The sequence below is a fragment of the Gymnoscopelus braueri genome (genome assembly GCF_963280865.1).
Source record: "Gymnoscopelus braueri genome assembly, chromosome: 8".
Lineage (NCBI taxonomy): Eukaryota > Metazoa > Chordata > Actinopteri > Myctophiformes > Myctophidae > Gymnoscopelus > Gymnoscopelus braueri.
In genome coordinates, this window is record NC_137609.1 from 35,280,633 (window position 1) to 35,300,487 (window position 19,855).

General features: G+C 40.4%; 2 protein-coding genes across 2 annotated transcripts; one reads left to right on the plus strand and one right to left on the minus strand.

Annotated features, from left to right (window-relative positions):
• Nucleotides 1–231: 231 nt before the first annotated feature.
• LOC308091062 (ras-related protein Rab-39B-like) lies at nucleotides 232–9,978 on the minus strand. Its single transcript, XM_080436369.1, has 4 exons — nucleotides 9,740–9,978; nucleotides 7,233–7,461; nucleotides 5,705–5,975; nucleotides 232–3,226 (listed from the first exon to the last, which is right to left on the minus strand). Exons 2-4 carry the CDS (start codon nucleotides 7,445–7,447, stop codon nucleotides 3,071–3,073), a joined length of 642 nt encoding a protein of 213 aa, XP_080292495.1. The 5' UTR covers nucleotides 7,448–7,461; nucleotides 9,740–9,978; the 3' UTR covers nucleotides 232–3,070.
• A 2,025-nt stretch (nucleotides 9,979–12,003) lies between these two features.
• On the plus strand, nucleotides 12,004–15,463 carry rab38c (RAB38c, member of RAS oncogene family; the record flags this gene model as incomplete). Its single annotated transcript, XM_080436079.1, has 4 exons — nucleotides 12,004–12,196; nucleotides 12,917–13,047; nucleotides 13,266–13,403; nucleotides 15,296–15,463. The coding sequence occupies 4 exons, from the start codon at nucleotides 12,004–12,006 to the stop codon at nucleotides 15,461–15,463; spliced, it is 630 nt and encodes a 209-aa protein (XP_080292205.1).
• Between the last annotated feature and the right edge of the window lie 4,392 nt (nucleotides 15,464–19,855).

Below are 19,855 nucleotides of genomic sequence, written 5' to 3' on the forward strand. Positions count from 1 at the left end.
TCCCAGAGACCCAGGCAAAACCATAATTTTTACCCAGATGTTTGTTTCCAAATGAGTCAGTAGCTATATATCTGGCCATCCTGGCACCCTAGGCGAGCACCCCCCCCCCCCTTCCATTATGTTATTACATTGACAATACAAATAAGCAGGTGTGCAACCCTTTTTCAGTCAGTATTATGTCAATACCATGGTCAGTGTCATAGTCAGTATCATGTCAATGTCATGGTCAGTGTCATGGTCAGTATCATGTCAGTAAAATGTGATTATCATGTCAGTATCATGGTCAGTACCTCGTCAGTATCATGGTCATTGGTCAGTGTCATGTTCAGCCTAGGTTGCCTATGCCTACAAACGCCCCTGGGCATCTCATAATATTCAGCTCATCAAAGCCACTTCCAGGAGTCAGGACACACATTTGTATTTTCAAGGAACCCGTGGTGAAATTTCATTCACTCTGCTGTTTTCACAGACAGAATATCATTTGAAATTTTCACTTCAGTATCAACATTACAGTATACACAAATATCTTTTCTTTCTTTGGAAACAACAATGGTAAATATGGCATTGCTCGATATTACGAGAGGGACATGGTTCATTATGGATCATTGAAGTGCAAGGGAACAATGCAACTTTTACATGTCTTGTGGAATACCATTTAAACCGAGAAAAAAAATGGATTTTCGATTTACAAGCTCACAAGCTTGTACATCTGCTATTTTTTGGGGGGGATCTTGAAAGTGTGAGAACTACAGATTCAGAAGGCATTTGTAGAATTGGCCTCAGGTCTTAATGGATTAATATCAAAGGCTGTATCTGTAGGACTTAAGCAGAGGTTTATAATATCAATACCCATTGAACTTTAAAGCTAGGGTGCAAACACTGCAACGTATATCAACAAAGGGAAACACAGGTACTCCTGCAAATCACCTGTGCAGGGGTCCTCCAGCTATTGGTAAGAACCAAATGGACCCTTATAACTGTGATTATAATACAATATAAAGTATTATAATGTATTACAACTGTGATAATTATAATACACTATAATGAATTATAACTGTGATTATAATACAATATAAAGTATTATAATGTATTACAACTATGATAATTATAATACACTAAAATAGATTATAACAGTGATTATAATACAATATAATCTATTATAATGTATATTGATGTTACAACTATGATCCTGGTCTAAATGTAAAAAGTCAGTGAGTGATCAGTCATTATGAAGTGTTTGGCCCCGTTTGGCCTAGCTCAGAGTGGTGCCAAAATAGGCACGCATTTCAGACCCCTTTGACACCACTAAGCCCAGGTCCTTGAAGTGGAAACGGCGGCACAAGTAGTCGGTGTGGTGTGGTGTGGGGCCAGTTGAAACCTAGCGTAATATAGTGGTTAGACAGACTGACCTTTAATCTACCTTTTCCTCATTCCATACTCAGATAATGCCGTGTTTCCCATCATTCAAAAATGCCTTTGAGCAAGACAATATATCCACACTGGCGCTGCAGCTAATCTGTGGAAAGTAAAAGTAAACTCCCTTAGGTATCAACAAAATGCAAAACAAAAGTAGAAAACACCAATGCAATGTGAGGCAGGTTCACAGCGTGCACACATTCTCAACTCCTTCTCAACATGAGAAATTCAAGCTTTGGTTCAATCTGTGAGTGACATTACAAGAACACTTTGCTGTTCTCTCTCCTAAGCTGTCCTTTTTGCCATCTACAGTGGTGGAAAGTAAATAATTATACATTTACTAAAAACTTGAGGTACTTTTACTTTACTGGAGTATTTCCAATTGTCAGTGCTTTTGCTTCTACTCCACTACATCTCAGAGGAAGATATTGTACTTTTACTTTGACTCAATTATTTGAAAACTTTAGTTACTTTGTAGATTTTGACCGGTATATTACAAAACATACTATAACCACTTCAGCCCTATATACATTTCGGTCATTTGAAATGGGACATTCTGCATAATGCCTACTTTCTACTTTTGGAACTTTAAGAACATTTTGATACACATTTGATACTTTTACACTTTAACTCAATGAAATTTTGAATTCCGGACTTTTACTTGTAACATTCCGGACTTTTACTTCTACATTGCAGTATTGATACTTTTACTTAAGTCAAAAAATGTGAGTACTTTTTCCACCACTGTCTGTGACATTACAAGAACACCTTGCTGTTCTCTCTCCTAGGCTATCTTTTTTTGCCATCTGGCTACATTTTCAGCCTGTTGAAGCCCTCTAAAGGCCTTTATTTATCAAGTCACTAGGAAATATTAGCATTAACCTACAATCATTGATGAGGTACCCTTGGCCTGGCCATCTCAGTAATCAATGCATATACAAGTGATAGGGTACTGTAAGCAATGAGACATCGTGTCTAAGCAGCATCGGTCAGTGATGTTGCCTCAAATTGGTTTTAAACAAACTCATTTTGAATATGATGCACAGTTTCATAAGACACTGTTTCACTACTGCTCAATACAGTACATATGCATGGATCCTTATACTACAATGACAGTACAGATTTATTAACATATTCAATGGCCAGTATTTACTGTAATTATACAGGTGGTGCTGCTAGCAGAGAGGGATTTTGGGAATCCGTTATATGACGGCTAGCATTAGTGTCAAAACGTCTTAGTTTGGGAGCAATTTACAGTCTTCTGTTGTGGAATCTCTGGCAGGTTTGTTACAGTCTGTTACATGCCAGCGAAAAAAAGAAGAAAAAACTACAACAGTCTGTGTTAGGGAGAGGGTCACTCTTATAAGGACCCTCAAAGCTCTATTTCTGCTGGCTGACTCTGCCTTGTGCTTCTGGCCCTGTGATTCCCATTCAAACTCTAACTAGACAATTCAGGGACTTCCCAGATCACGGCAGGATCTGGCACTACAGAATATAGCACAAAGGATGTTCGGTTTCACACGTGGATTGTGGCTGTGTGGCGTTATGAGGGAGCCCTCCTAATTCTCCCATCGAAAGACAGTCCCCACTAAAAACATGGCCATCTGCGATCTGCCCCTCCTGATTGCGGTGCTCCCTGCACCCACCCAACCAATCAGCAGAGGCATCGGCGGTCGCCTTTGGTGACCTCCTCAGAGGAATGGACGGTGTTGGGGACCAAGCCACTCTTGACGCCCTCCCAGCCGTCCTGGACCTGGATATCACCACTGTGCACCAGCTCAAAGATGTCCCTCGTCAGGTCTACAAATGCCTGAAAACACATTCAGAAATGCAGGCAAAAGTGGAACAAATGTCAGTAAAATGAAGAATATAATATATGTATGATATATATTCAGAATGATAGGTTTCTGAGCACACATTATTAGTGCATTACTGTTACCTTATAAACTAATTATTAGCTGATTCGGTAACAGTGATGCGCATGCGCTAATAATGTCTTTGCATTCTAAACATAGTAGCTTGCAGAGGGTACGTGGGAGGATTGGGGATTTATTACAAATTATCTCAGAAACACAAGAAAATATCCCAAGTCATTTCTAAGCTGGCATGTGTGCGCAGTAACTACTTCCCGCCAGCAGGTGTCATCAGGTGTCACTTTAAAAGAGGTCACAATCATGCATGTCAAAAACCAATGCATCCATGGTCAAATCTAACCTGCAAGCTTCTTCCATTTGGCGAAGTCAGGTTAGGTCAAATCTGCACTCAAATCAACTAGCGCAGGGGTTCTCAACATGGTGTCTGCGGACCCCCAGGGGGTCCTTGAGGAGTTACGGGTCTATGACTCAGAGAGTGTAATTTTACAGTGTAGATTGGGGTCCCAGAGATAAAAATATCAAATGGGGTTCCGTGGCCTAATGCATTTCAAACTGGGGCAGCTTGAAATGGAAAAAGGTGTAGATTCACTGAACTATAGCACAAGCAAACATAGATAAACAGCTCAAATATCCATTTGCTGTCATTCTGGATTCAAGTTCAGGGGAGTGTGACGAGAAAAGTGACAAAGAAGCCAAGCCAAAACACTGTCAGTTCAGTGAAAAATAATTGTCATATGGATTCATTGGTACGTCTACACAGAATGATCCACTGCGACCACAATGTTTTCTTTGTGGCTAACAGTGGCGTAAAGTAACTAAGTACATTTACTCAAGTACTGTGCTTAAATACAATTTTGAGGTACTTTTACTTTACTGGAATATTTCCAATTTTCAATACTTTTACTTCTACTCCACTACATCTCAGAGGCAAATATTGTACTTTTTACTCTACTACAATTATTTGAAAACTGAATTACTAGTTAGTTACTTTGTAGATTTCTATTATTATTACAAAACATATATTAACCACTTCAGCCCTATATACATTTCGGCCATTTGAAAATAGCCGATCTACAAGCTCTTTTTGTACATTTTTGTACATTTCATACATTTGAAACTTGTGAAATGGGACATTCTGCATAATGAGTACTTTCTACTTTTGGTACTATAAGTACATTTTGATACCAAAACTTTTGTACTTTTACTCAAGTAAATATTACTTGTCAATACTACATTGCAGTATTGATACTTTTACCAAAGTAAAAAAACGTGAGTACTTTTTCCACCACTGTTCATCGGTATGTTTACAGAATGATCCACTGCAACCACAATGTTTTCTTTGTGGCTAATAAAAAGAAAGCTGCATTCTTGGGTCAAAAAATCTCATTCTCCCTGCAGCAACAGTTTTGGCTGAAACTGCACTGACAAGAAAGCAGCCAACCCACTCAAGACAGTTCCATTATCAAACAACACAGTGTCCACTAATATTGTTGGACGGTAATCGAAGGATTTAGGTGAATCGTGGAAACGCATGAGTGAGGAGTTACCATACATCGGCAATTCGGCATGGCAAATCAGCTCAAGGTCTACATAAGACAAAAACGGTTGGGAACTACACTGCCTATTTTATTTTTTACCCCTTTTTCTCCCCAATTTAGTCGTTATGCCAATTGATTCCTCCCCACACACATTTCTACTGACAGTGAGGAGCCCCCACCAGGAGGACGCAGAGCCTTCGTTCTACTCCTCCCGCCCCAACATTCCCCGCTGACAGGTGCCGCCCCAGCCCGTAGGTGCAATGACCGATATCACCATCCCCCGAACACGGGCCAATTGTGTTCGTGTAGACGCTCGACAAAGCCGGATGCACCACGGTGGATTCAGACCCACAACCCGAGCACGACAAAGATCAATTTTTTATAAATATTGTTTATTAATATTGTGGGGTCCAACCTTATGTGTTGACACAAGATAAGAGACGAGGAGACAAGATATAACTTGACAAATTCCGATTAATAGAATAGGCTTCTCCCTCATACCATCACCATTTCTCCTTACCATGCACCCTATGTATGCATGTATCTTATTCTACTCATATCAGGAATATCTGACCTGTTTTCCTTTTCCTCTATCTCTATTCTTCCCTTTCCTGGAAACTAAAAATGATGGGAATTTGTACGAGGAATTTCACCCACTTTTTTTTTACACGTGTAAACCTGTTATGCGACGATAAATTTACAATTTTCAATAAAAGAAATTAAAGAAACAAAACTGAGAAATCTCAACTCTGAAGCTGAGTACGCTAGAAGCATTCGCATACTTCCCAGCATGGCCCTATACCTCCATCCTTGACCCGTATCAACAAGCACAAGGTAAAGCCACGAACATTTTACACCTCAAACAAAACGGGGCACCTTCTCCACGTTGGTGGCGTCCCGCGCTGACGCCTCCACGTAGCGCATGCCGTGCGCGCCCGCCAGCTTCTCCGCCTCCTGCCGGGTGACCTGCCGCTGGGCCTCCAGGTCGCACTTGTGGCCGACCAGGGTGAAGACCATGCTGTGCGGCTGCACCTGGCTCTGGGCCTCCTCCAGCCACTCGTGGACGTTCTGGAAGGAGCGGCGGTTGGTGATGTCGAAGAGCAACAGCCCCCCCACCGAGTTCCGGTAGTAGGCTCTGGTGATGGACCTGGGAGAGAGGACGGGATGGAGTTGACCACTTAAAACCCAGTGGTGGAAAAAGTCCCATCCTCTACACCAAGGGGAATAATGTAACAATAATAACACATTTGTTGAAACACTGGATCAGACTGCTTCAGATGTCCAGTAGGTACTACAGTAAGCTCTGTTTCTGGACCTGGTGCATGTGGGCATGTATGTTAGCCTAGGATAGGCGATAGAGGAAGACAAGAGGGACATAAGTGTACAGGAAGGAAAGCTGTGACAGAGAGGAAAGAAGGCAGGTGTCCCTGGTTATTAACCTTGAGAGAGAGAGAGAGAGAGAGAGAGAGAGAGAGAGAGAGAGAGAGAGAGAGAGAGAGAGATTGTGACAGGACAGTGTTTGTGACAGGACATTCGAGTCAAGAGACAGGGTCATCGGTGAGGAAAAAGATGCCGTGAGACAAGAGATGATGTCGTTTTGATATACAAAAACCTTGAGAGAATGGCACTGAGTTTTGGAAGAAACAAAATGTGGATGAATTAAGATGGCGATGGAGGTGGAGCTATATGAATGGACGAAGGTACAGAATGAAAGTACAGAATGATTCTTACTGAAACATTGTGCTTGATATTAAGCCTACTGTAGGCCTACTGTTCTCTAGAACAAGGGATCCCAAACTTTTGAGGCCGCGACCCACCAAAATAATCATATTTGAACTGGAGACCCCCCACCCTGACAAGCGCTTGGAATTGTAGGCATTCCATTTAGTATGACTTGGTTCCACAGATAAACATTGTGAAAATAGCCGAACTACAAGCCTCGCACTGCAAGGTGTTGTGAGCTTGTAGATTGTCTATTTTCACAATGTTTGCCTCTTTCACCACATGATTTTTTTGGAGGGTCCCCAGATGACAGTGAAATTACAATTTAAGGACTTTTAAGACATTTTTAAAACCTAAAAAAAAAGACCATTACTGCATCAAAAGTAATCAGCAAACTATACTATAAGGCATAAAATGTGAAAATAGCTGATCTACAAGCTCACAACGCCTCGTATTGCGAGGTGTTGTGAGCTTGTAGATCTTCTATTTATACAATATTTATCTGTGGAAGTGAGTCAAATAAAATGCAATGCCTCAACTCCAACAATTCCAAGTGCTTGTCGGGGTGGGGGGTCCGTCCGCAGTTCAAATATGATTATTTTGGGGGGCCGCGGCCTGAAACGGTTGAGAACCCTTGCTTTAGAACAAGAAACAAAGCACATACAATATAATGAAAGCCTACCTGAACCTCTCCTGACCCGCGGTGTCCCAGATCTGCAGCTTGATCCGTTTCCCCGGCTCGATCTCCAGCAGCCGGGAGAAGAAGTCCACCCCCACGGTGGGGTCCGACGCATGGGCGAAGCGGTCCTCCGTGAACCGCCGGATCAGACACGACTTGCCCACCGTGGAGTCTCCGATGACGATCAGGCGAAACTGGTACAACCAGATGGTCTCCATACCCCCCCCAGAGTCTGGGAACAACAGCACACAGTCAAATCTTAATTGTTACTGTAAGTTACTGTAAGACCTGAGGCCGATTCTACAAAAGTCTTCTAAATCAGTAGTTCTCAAACTTTCAAGACTTTTCAAAGATGTAAAAAAATTGCAGATGTTTGTGGATCTGCTACTTTTTAATAGCCAACGCAAAAATCTAAAATGACACAGATGCTTTCCCGGTTTTAATGTGTTAAAAGTGTTAACATGAACACTAGTTTCCCTATTCTTGGGAACAAACATGCTTTGAAAAAAGCAGGTCTACAAGCTCACAATGCGTCGCAATGTGATATGTTGTAGAACATGATGATCTTGTAGAACAGCTATTTGTGGGGAAGAAATAGAGCCCTGGGGGAGACCCCGGTCAACAAAGTGTTTGAGTGTTTTTTTCTGTTGATGGAAAAAGTCAGATCTGAAGCTCAGAATGTCTAGCCACTGCTGTTCTGTTGATTTGTTACTTTTTAAAGGTAAGAAAAAAATCTAACAAAAACGAAATCAGCAAGGCAATTTTTCTTTTGTATTATGTTTAATATCTACAGTATATGCTATCATTTTTGGAGGATTATGTATGAGAGTCTACTTTCTCTTTGCTTTGTCTTTTTATTAGTACAAAGGGATAAATTAAGTGATAAATTAAAGCTGCAATCAGTAACCTCTACGTCTTAAAAGGGGATCCGAGCCCGCATCTTCCGCATAAGAGACTAAAGGGCCCACATGGGCCCCGTCCGAAATCACATACTAACATCCTATTTAGTGTGCCAAATTACTTTTAAGTATGTCCGAAAGCTTAGTAGCTACTAAATAGTATGTGAGATGCATACTACATTCTGGCTATTGTGTAGTATTCAACACTGCTTAGTATATATATTTTTTAAATAGCTTAGGCTACTGTGTTGGATGTATAGCACGTTAGTATGTGGTTTCGGACACAACCATGGTCTTCTTGCACAATATACAAAATGGCTCCTTGAATGGTGTTTGCACCACTTTGACAATTCAGTTAGTTAGTTGACTTGACTGACATTATTCCTCAAATTAATTATTATATTATATTATGTTTTTGTGATCCGTTCCTTTTGTTGAATATTAAATAGTTCTAATGTAAGATCATAGTTGATAGTGTTTTATTGATAATTTAACCTTCAATGATTTGGTCGTTTTTTGGTCTTTGCCATCATTCCTCCAAATATACTATAAATATTGAATACAACCAGACATTTTAGACTAGGTCCTCAAAAGGAATAAAGCATGCAAATAACTTGTATGTTTATTTTCTCATTGTGACCATTTTAAATGTATCTAAACCATATGGACACAAACAAAATGAGTGTCATGCCATTGACCCATATAGGCTATGTGTGATTTAGGACAGTCACAGTGTTTATGTCAAGGATCCCAGGCAACGGACCCCCATCTGAAAAAAGATTTTGTGCCAGGGACCCCCAGAAGAAAGGATTTGTATTAGGGTTAGAATTGTTTTGTTTTCTAAATTATTCCAATTTAGGATTTAGGATGTACATCTACTTCCTGGAATGGCTCCAACGTTGGAGCCACTAGAGCAGGCGCACTAGCGTTTCAGACGATAGAAGCATGCGCAGTAGCGTCCCAAATGCGGAAGTCCTGCAATACCATATTTAGCCACCAGGCTTCTGAGGCTTAACCATTCTCCGCGGTTGTGGGGGCTTGGTTGACACAACGCATAACTCACCATCTAACGGCTAATGTAAACAAATAAACATGGTAGCAGTTGGATCACATCAGCCAGGCCTACTGTGTTGTAGGCTATTATGTTTAATATAATAGCCTACAACAGAACAACGAAGTCTACCACTTGTGGAAAAATAAATAAATAGCCTATATATCAATATATATGCCTATAAATAAATACATACAAAGGAAGAAAAATTATAATAAATAAGCCTATATGCCTATAAATAAATACATTAAAAGGAAGAAAAAATAAATAAATAGCCTATATGCCTATAAATAAATACATAAAAAGGAAGAACAAATAAATAAATAGCCTATATGCCTATAAATAAATACATAAAAAGGAAAACAAAATTATAAATAGCCTATATGCCTATAAATAAATACATAAAAATGAAGAAAAAATTAATAAATAGCCTATTTTGCCTATAAATAAATATATAAAAAGGAAGAAAAAATAAATAAATAGCCTATATGCCTATAAGTAAATGCATAAAAAGGAAGAAAACAGGAAGAAAGACAAAGCCTAAAAAAGTCAAGACCTACCTTGGCTTGCAGGCTATGCTTCTCAATGCCTGGAAAAAACAAACTCCATGGTGATGATGACAAACAATGTCTGTTTAGGTTTTGTTCACGGGAATAATCGGCTAATAGGCCTCCCTCATCCAAACCAAACTATTGTTGTCCAACTCTTGATCTGCATCTAAACCATGCAGCTATAGCCTGTTAGACGCATAGGCTAGATTACATGTAGTAGGAATATGATTTGATGTGTGGTGATATTGATCAGGTGATCGGCAGTTGAAATGGCAGCAGCATCACATCATAGCATCACGTTAACTGTCAATGTTGCCAGGTTTTGCGAGAGAAACAAGCAACCGGGTCTATGAAAACAGTCCCAAAAGAAGCGAGCCCTTCACCCTCAAAACTACATTGGCTGTTTGAATTTAGCCAATCTACAAGCTCACAACGCCTCGCAATGCGTGTAGATCTGCTATTTTCCCCCAAAAGAATCTTGAAGACATTTTGAAAAATGTGGAATATTGTTTAAAACAACACAAATCTATCCCACTCCCTGGCATAAAATGTTTTCAGATGGGGGTCCGCAGACAAAAAAATATGGGGGTCCTTGACTTGATGTTTGAGAAACACTGGTTTAAACAACACTACAAGCAACTTAATAAGCGGACATGGCAACGCTGTTCACTGTCTCCTGAGTCCTGACCCGTCCTCCCTCATCAGTACCAGACAGTCGCAGTAGCCTACCGTAATCACCCGTCTAGCAGCGCAACACATAGCTTTTTACAGGGGTTACCAAACATAGGGTCGTGACCCAATTTCGAGTCACATTTTTATGGGTCGCAAGTAAATACTTTAGTTTGTTTAGTTTAGTTTTTTGAAGGGAAACATTTCTTATTTTCTAAAGTAGTAAAAATAGCCCATTGCTCTGCACAGCTCTGCTTGGACACAATGGACAGTATCATGGTCAGTCAGTGAAGAAAGGAAGAGGCCGCACTGCTCGTAGCCACGAGCACAAACATTTTAATATAGAGCCAACGTTTCGACCTGATATAAGTCTTCTTCAGGGCATCATGTCAGTATCATGGTCAGTATCACAGTATCATCGTGTCAGTATCATGATAGTATCATGGTCAGTATCATGATGTCAGTATCATAGACAGTATCATGATGTCAGTATCATGTCAGTATCATGTCAGTATCATGGTCAGTATCATGATGTCAGTATCATGGACAGTATCATGATGTCAGTATCATGTCAGTATCATGATGTCAGTATCATGGTCAGTATAATGGTCAGTATAATGGTCAGTATCATGGCAGTATCATGGCAGTATCATGTCAGTATCATGGTCAGTATCATGGTCAGTATCATGTCAGTATCATGGTCAGTATCATGTCAGTATCATGTCATGTCAGTATCATGTCAGTATCATGTCAGTATCATGTTAGTATCATGATGTTAGTATCATGGTCAGTCTCATGTCAGTATCATGTCAGTATCATGATGTCAGTATCATGTCAGTATCATGATGTCAGTATCATGTCAGTATCATGATGTCAGTATCATGGTCAGTATCATGATGTCAGTATCATAATGTCAGTATCATGATGTCAGTATCATAATGTCAGTATCATGTCAGTATCATGTCAGTATCATGTCAGTATCATGGTCAGTATCATGGTTAGTATCATGGTGTCAGTATCATGGTCAGTATCATGGTGTCAGTATCATGATGTCAGTATCATGGTGTCAGTATCATGGTGTCAGTATCATGGTCAGTATCATGGTGTCAGTATCATGGTCAGTATCATGATGTCAGTATCATGATGTCAGTATCATGGTCAGCCTATTTTCACAAATATTGTAATCAGGCTTAAGTGATTAATCACATGTTTGGGTCCCGGGGAGACACCAAATGTCTATTTTGGGTGTCAAGCTGAAAAAGCTTGGGAACCCCTGCACATACTGTATCAGCATGAGTTCACGCAGAGTGGAGCTCCACAGATGCATGGGTGCTGCTGCTGTAAATTGATTAGCCTAGATATCTGTAGTGGGTTGTGGCTTCTTCAATTCAGCCTCGGATCGTAACAATTTGTCTCAGATAGGCTAGTTGATTGGAAGGACATACTGTATAAGAAGCGTTTGGTATGTCACTCATGGAAAAGTTTGCTGGTACAAGGATCTCAAGTCGCTTCTGTAGTCTCAACTTGACAGAGAAGTCGTCAGCACTTGTGAAAAGTGCAGAGCACAGTAGAGTGTTCGCATGGGTGTGCCGGTTTCCACCGTCATGCAACAGGAGCATTTGTTCAAGGTTCTAGTCATAGGGGACTTGGGAGTCGGTAAAACGTCCATCATCAAGCGGTACGTTCATCAGATCTACTCCCAGCACTACCGCGCCACCATCGGAGTGGACTTCGCACTGAAGGTGCTTCACTGGGACAATGACGAAGTGGTCCGCCTGCAGTTGTGGGACATAGCTGGTTTGTCAAAAAATATTCCTATATCTTTTTACAACAAAGAAAGAGGGGAAGGGCTTAATAAGAACTATGACAAACGTGTGTGTTACTACTATATTTATTAATTAGCCTAAATACTTTTTAAATGCTTTCCTATGCTGAATCATTGAAAACAAAGTTATTGTTGAGCGTACTGTTTAATTAAAAGTTCTTAATCATTTCACTAAATGGACATATAGCCTACCTAATAGGCTATATGACTGATACATTTCAATTGTGAGATGTATGCACATGTCTACACTCTGTCATTTGATTTCTAAAGCAGTGATTCTCAACTTTGGGTCTGGGGGTCCTAGGGGTCCTTAAGAGGGTCCACAGCTATATTAAATGTAGTTTATGTATTACACATATAATTAGAGAGGTAAAATGGGGACTTTGTTGACCAGATCATATCTAACAATGTAAAAAAGACAAACACATGACCAAGACGGGTCATCGGGTCCTATATGCTCGTTATATCAGTCACATGAAGACGCCTGCTGCTTGTCCCTGTCCTTGCTCCTAATAATACTCTGCTTTGTGAATATCTCAATGATACGGACTTGAACATCCATGTAAAAAGAAGACACACCCAAGTTGGTCCGTAGTCACGCAGCAATGTTTGCGTCGGGCCTGTGTCTGTGACGGATGGCCGATTTGTCTCTCTGTTCTCATGTCCGTCCGTCCGTTCTGTCTGTCTCTCAGGGCAGGAGCGCTATGGGAACATGACCCGTGTGTACTATCGGGAGGCGGTCGGAGCTCTGGTGGTGTTTGACGTGACCAGGGGCTCCACGTTCGAGGCCGTGCTCAAGTGGAAGGACGACCTGGACACCAAGGTCAGTCTGCGACCGTGAAGTCAGGGCCCAATAAGGTTGATGATAACAATGGCCGTCTTTGTCCATGACCATGTCCGAACATCACACAACATAATGTGGGTCATGGCCCTCTGGTTGGGAAACACTGGTGTAGCATGCATACTGTAGTTATTAACATTCACAGCCAAAGCATGCTGTGTGTGTATGAGCTGTGCAACGCCTCTATTCTCTGTCCTAAGGTGACATTGCCCCATGGGATACCCGTCCCGGCCGTGCTGCTGGCCAACAAGTCTGACCAGATGGTAGCCCAGATGCCCAAACTGGACACCTTCTGCAAGGACAATGGCTTTGCTGGCTGCTTCGAGACTTCAGCCAAGGTACAGTAATCTGGTTGTCAGATTGTTTTTTAAGCACTTGAACTCTAACCCCGGCCTCTATTCCGGGGGGAACGTTCGCCAGATCTACAAGCTTGATGAAAAGGTACACAGTAAAGGTACACAGTAAAGGTACTGTGTGAAAAGGTACACAGTAACTCTTCGGCATAATTTGACACTGATGGTGTAGTTTGCCGAAAATCAACAAACTCACGACAACACGCGTTGTGAGCTTGTAGATCGGCTATTTTTGGGTCCACAAATGTAACCACTTAAAGTTTAAACCCTATAAACTGGTCGGGGTCCATCGGGGATCTATACTACGCCGCCTCTTTTTTCCCCTATTCCCTATATAAAATGGGGGTCCATGCATGTCAAACTACGAGTCCTTGAAATGAAAAAGCTTGAGAATCACTGGGTTAGGACACATGGATTGCTGTGCTTTCTGGACACTGGCAGGGGAATGTCTGCAGTCTGGTGTGACATAGTCCAACGTAGCTGTGCTCCCTTGACTCAACCTCACTGACTATCTAATGAGTTACACACTGAGGCGTGAGTTGGTTATGGAATAAATAGGTGGACCCAGTCAGCAAACAGGACAAAGACTAATACAATTACTGAGTCTTTCACAAAAGCTACTGACGTCATGAATTCTCTTCATTAAGTATAGCAGGGCTAAACTGAAGAGGAAAATTAAATCAAAAGCAGTGTCAAAGGGTTAAAGATATGATCTGCGGAATAGTGGAAGCCCATGGTAGTGTTGAATCAGCACAAAATAATACCTTCGAGTAGCTCCAAAATATAAACGTTGGTACAGATGTGCCTTATCATAGCTGCTATTAGTTTGCATAGGAAACTATTGGACAGAGTTAACATGTAAACAATGTCAACCTATGGTGTGCATAGTTGAACCGTGTGGCTCATCGCCAAATGACCTTGGTGCCCTAATTGTTTTTGAAAGACTTTCAAATGCAATCAGACAGTCTCATACTGTGACGATGAATGGTTCAGAAATTAGTATGCCAATGAATTCATCCATAATTGACCTTCTTGACTTTTGTCCACCAAATTGCACCATGCTGTCAGATATTCAGTTAGAAATCTAATAAGTTTCATGGCCTTGTGTTAAGATGATACAGTGTATTGAGTCATTGCAGACAGAGGGACACACACACACACACACACGCGCACACACGCATACACACACGCACGCACGCACGCACGCACGCACGCACGCACACACACACACACACACACACACACACACACGGATACACACACACACGGACACACGTACACTCAACTAATTAGTGACTTTACACTTTGATTATGTCCTTTTTGGCATGAAAAATTAATCAGCATGTGATGTATTTTTTCTGCAATTTATGTTTCATACAAGACATACAACATGCAGCAAATATGAGAGTTTCACATTTTCACTCTATACAGTTTCAGTTTACAGTGGTGGAAAGTAACAATTAGTCAAGTACAATTTTGAGGTACTTTTACTTTACTTGAGTATTTCCATTATTCAATACTTTATACTTCTACCCCATTACATCTCAGAGGCAAATATTGTACTTTTTACTCCACTACAATTATTTGAATACTTTAGTTACTTTGCAGATTTAGATTATAGTTATTACAAAACATACTTCAACCACTTACCTATTTTATACTTTGGCTCTTTAAAAAATAGATGATCTACAAGCTCACAGCATGATGCGATGTGTTGTTAACCTGTAGATCGGCTATTTTTTTAAGGATTTTGTGAAATGGGACATCCTGCATGAGTACTGTAAGTACTACTGGACTTTTACTTGTAACAGCATTTCTACATTGGGGTATTGGTACTTTTATTTAAGTAAAAAAAAATATTCTTCCACCTCTGACAGGAGAACACTAACATAGAGGAGGCAGTGAGGTGCTTGGTGGGACACATTCTAGCCAATGAGGAGCATGCAGTGACGCAGGCTGAAGCTGCTGGATCACTGGTCCTTTCGTCACACAACAGCACCACCAACAAGCAGCGCCCAGGCTGCACGCCTTGTGCCAAATCCTGACCTATCATGGGACCATCAGGAAGTGGAAAGCCACCAGGTCAGGGAGAGAAGTGGACTTAGGGGACTTCTGATTATAGAGCAGCATTCCCACATTCACTATCCTAACCAGAAACATTAGCGAGAAAACTGCAAAACAACTCACAATCAACACTTATATGACCTCTCCCCCCCTGGCCCTTTAAAATGTAAACAAAGCCCTATTTGCTGTTAAGTTCAAAGAAAATAATTCAATATCAGAATAGTTTGTATTGCCAGGTATGTTTGCACACACGAGTGCAGAATCTTAACACATCTGAAATGTTTTGAGTGCATCCTTGGTAATGACTGCATAGACTTTCTGGGCTGAGTACTGGCACTCCACTATAGTACATTTAGCTCCATTGTACACTGTGCAGGACCCCTTCATTCTGTGTCGTTTATCTCAAGAGCCCAGTCCACACGTATCTCATTGCTCTCTGCCTGGAATAAACAGGTCACTAATTTCTCCACTTCTTTTGCACTTTCCTTTAACCTATGACGAATAGCGAAAATACACGATGTACAAGCTCACAACGTGTGGCATCGTGCAGTAATTAAGCATTTTCATTTTTTTCTGCATCTATTATTTATAGAATCATGAGGAATAAATGTAAATATTAGAATAGAATAGAAAGACTTTTGTTGTCATTGTACTGTGCATACAACAAAATTAAAAGTTCCATTCCTGATTCTAAATGAAAAGTTATTATGATAGACTTGTTTGAAATGTTGGAGCCATTAACCATGAAGTAGACTCGCCTAGGGAGTCCTCTTGTGGTTCACATTGTCTCTGTTCTCTTGAACATTGTGAAGACATTGCATTCGCTTTAAAGGGCATGCAACCTTGCAACTTGCGGGGGAGTCCATGTGGAGGCTGCCTTCATCTCCCCCTCTGTTCTCTCCAGAGTTCTATAATTATTATGCAAAATTACATTAATGCCATTTAACACACCCAACTGAAATCTGTCGCTGTCCTGAGAGAGAGAGAGAAATAAATGTAACTGTCACAGGCCGGGGAGTTGGGGACAGTCAGAATTAGTGACTGTGAATAAAGGTGTTAATTCATACTTCAGGAGAGATGGAGACCCTGGTCGTCATGAGAGACCACTTCCTTGTTTAGGGTCAGCATTACTTTTGTGACTCCAAAACACTTACAATACATGGCACCAGGGTTCAATTTGCTGGGGGGGGGGGGGGGATTCCTGCCTCTGCTTTTGATATCCCCTGGTCATTCATATCTATGACCGGTGGGGGATATGTTTTAACCCTAATTATTTTCAGACTGAATTTAATAGATGCATTTTCTTTTGGGAACTGTAGACTATCTGATATGTTTGATATGTGTGTTTCACTGCATGTTTGAAATAATTTCACAATGTAACAATTTATTTAAAAATGTATGTTAACCACATTAAACCAATTAAACATTTGTGAAGATTTGTCAAAATGTGTCAAAATGTGCCTTTTATTTTTGCAAAAATAGCAAATCTACAAGATCACATCTTGTGAGCTTGTAGTTCTGCTATTTTTGCTATTTGGCATATGAGTTATAATATAATTCATAATTCACAAAACAAAAAACAGAGGGCAGGACTATATGTTTTGTACAAATCAAATTCTGCAGTAAAGGAAGGAAATGTAGCAAGTGATGAATTCAACATTGCATCATTACCTTAGATTTATCTAAATACAGTATATCAATTGAGAACATTGATAACTTTTCTTTTTGAGAAAATGTGAGAATCATTGCAAAAAACCTAAAACCCTTTTGAAGCAGAAATAAAATTTGCAAATGTATAAACTTTAATAATCCATAACATAGCACACTGGAGGATCTCAGCGACACCTTTTTGTAACTTTGATCCTGTAGTTTCATAACCCCTCTCTTGAAATATATACAACCCCACAGGACCCTTGTCATTTTCCCTATGTTCCTGCCTACATGGAGCCACAGTCACATCACATCCATAATGTGTGAAGTTGTATTTCTTTGAGTTGTTATTCTAGTCTGCAGACAGGGATTGAGAGGTCTTCTGTGGGCTGATAAGAAGTTTCATGGCCTTGTGTTATGATGATACAGTGTATTGAGTCATTACGTGCAGAGTGACATACACATTGACAGCCTCATTACAATAGTTGTGCAGTCACTTCGCAGCTCAACTAAAAACAGTGACTTTACACTTTGACTGAATATCCTTGCTAGACAATGAAAATAAAAATGAACCAGCATGTGATGCACAGCGTGGCTCTGTAGGAGTCTAGCCGTCTATGGTACTTCCTATGGTGCTTCCCTGTCTTCCATGGTGCTTCCTATGGTGCTTCCCTGTCTTCCATGGTGCTTCCCATGGTGCTTCCCTGTCTTCTATGGTGCTTCCTATGGTGCTTCCCTGTCATTATATGCGTCTTATATGGTGCTTCCCTGTCTTCTATGGTGCTTCCCTGTCTTTATATGGTGCGTCCTATGGTGCTCCCCTATCATCTATGGTGCTTCCTTCCTGTAGTGCTTCCCTGTCTTCTATGGTGCTTCCTATGGTGCATCCAGCTGTCTTCTATGGTGTTTCCTAATTCCTATGGTGCGGGTGACAATAATTCTGGAGGTGACGGTACGACAGTGTTCTATGACTGTTATCCTTTCATTCTGTTCAAAAGCTCAATGCTATTTGTGACACTCTACTTCCTTAATATTAAAAACACCCCTGAACAGGGTCGTAAACCATGCACAGTCAGATGACAAGGCTAATGTTCTATTGTCTGACCTATCCAGGCTCTAATCAACGTTGCACTGCATTCCAATTTGGTGCCACAAATGAACTAATTCATAATAATAATAATAATAATAGTATTATTTTAGATCAACACTGGCTATACTTTATCTATTTATTCTTTTATTCCCTATGTTTTGTTTTTTATTTTATGTTTTTTTTCACTTACCTATTATCATTCTTTACTATCAGTGTCTTATACCTTAAGAATATTGCTGGCTGGGAGAATTTTGAATGAAAAAATAGGAGACACAGGGACGGTATATGGGGCATGTCATCTCCTGTCATCCAACATGCCTCATCTCACCCTTTACATCACCCTTGACCTTGATGTGGCCTATCAAGTAACATAAGAGGACAGCAACATTCAGCCTGTAAAGCACCCTATAATTGGTTCTATTATTCAGCAGAATAATGATCAGAAAACATAAAACGTGGTATTAGCCTATATGCATTGATCACATTGTAATAGACCTTATTCATGGATTTTATTGGACAGCATAATTGGACATTATTTTATACTTTGGCTATTCAAAAATAGCAGATATACAAGCTTATAAGAGCTACGAGCTTGTCGATCTGCTATTTTTTTTTAATCGTGAAAATGTGTGCAAATCTTTGAGTATTATATTTTTTTAAAGAGAACATTTTTAACTAGAATCTTTGCTTCTGGGGGGTACCTGGAACAACATATTTTGTCGGCGGCCAAATACATATAATTTAGGGGGTCCTTGACATGAATTATGCGTTGATCACATTGTAATAGACCTTTATGCATGGATTTTCCTCCCCACATGTGTCTGTGTTTTATTGGACAGCAGGCAATTAGAGAGACTTTGAATGTGAGGCTGCCTCCATCAAACAGCACAGTGGTTCTCAACCAGTGGTCCGGAGACCACCAGTGGTCCTTGAGGAGGTTCCAGGTGGTCCCCAGCTAAATGATGGAACGGTTGGTAACCAAATGGACCCTTATAGATCTTTAACTCTTGAGAGTGTAAAATGAAACCAAATGGACCCTTATTAGGTAGATCTTTAACTCTTGAGAGGGTACAATGAAACCAAATGGACCCTTATAGATCTTTAACTCTCGAGAGCGTGAAATTAAACCAAATGGACCCTTATAGATCTTTAACTCTTGAGAGGGTAAAATGAAACTAAATGGACCCTTATTAGGTAGATCTTTAACTCTTGAGAGCGTAAAATGAAACTAAATGGACCCTTATTAGGTATAGATTTTTAACTCTTGAGCAAAATGAAACCAAATGGACCTATATGCCTATTAGGGAGATATTTAACTCTCAAGAGTCAAGAGTTAAATAATTGTTAAACATCTGCATTACTTAATTTACAAGTCCACACAATTAGAGAATGTAGAAGAATTTGTATTCGTTTTAATCAACATTTTGCCTGTTATCACTCCTATAGCACCACATCAATACAGCATGGAATTGTGGACAAAATCGTATCCAACGACAACAAAATATTCCAAGTCTTGAGTCTGAGAGTCAAAATCTCATCAAACGGTGGATCCGTGGCTCAAATGCCGAATTAAATAATGGACCTTGATATGAAAAGGGTTGAGAAAACCCACTGAAGTAACAGCAGCATTCTG

Coding starts and splice junctions, on each gene's coding strand:
- LOC308091062 (XM_080436369.1), bottom strand. CDS start 7,447: ATGGAGACCATCTGGTTGTACCAGTTTCGCCTGATCGTCATCGGAGAC. Junction 5,976..7,232: donor GCGGGTCAGGAGAGGTTCAG/GTAGGCTTTCAT, acceptor CCTCTCTCCCAG/GTCCATCACCAGAGCCTACT. Junction 3,227..5,704: donor ACGCCACCAACGTGGAGAAG/GTGCCCCGTTTT, acceptor ATGTGTTTTCAG/GCATTTGTAGACCTGACGAG.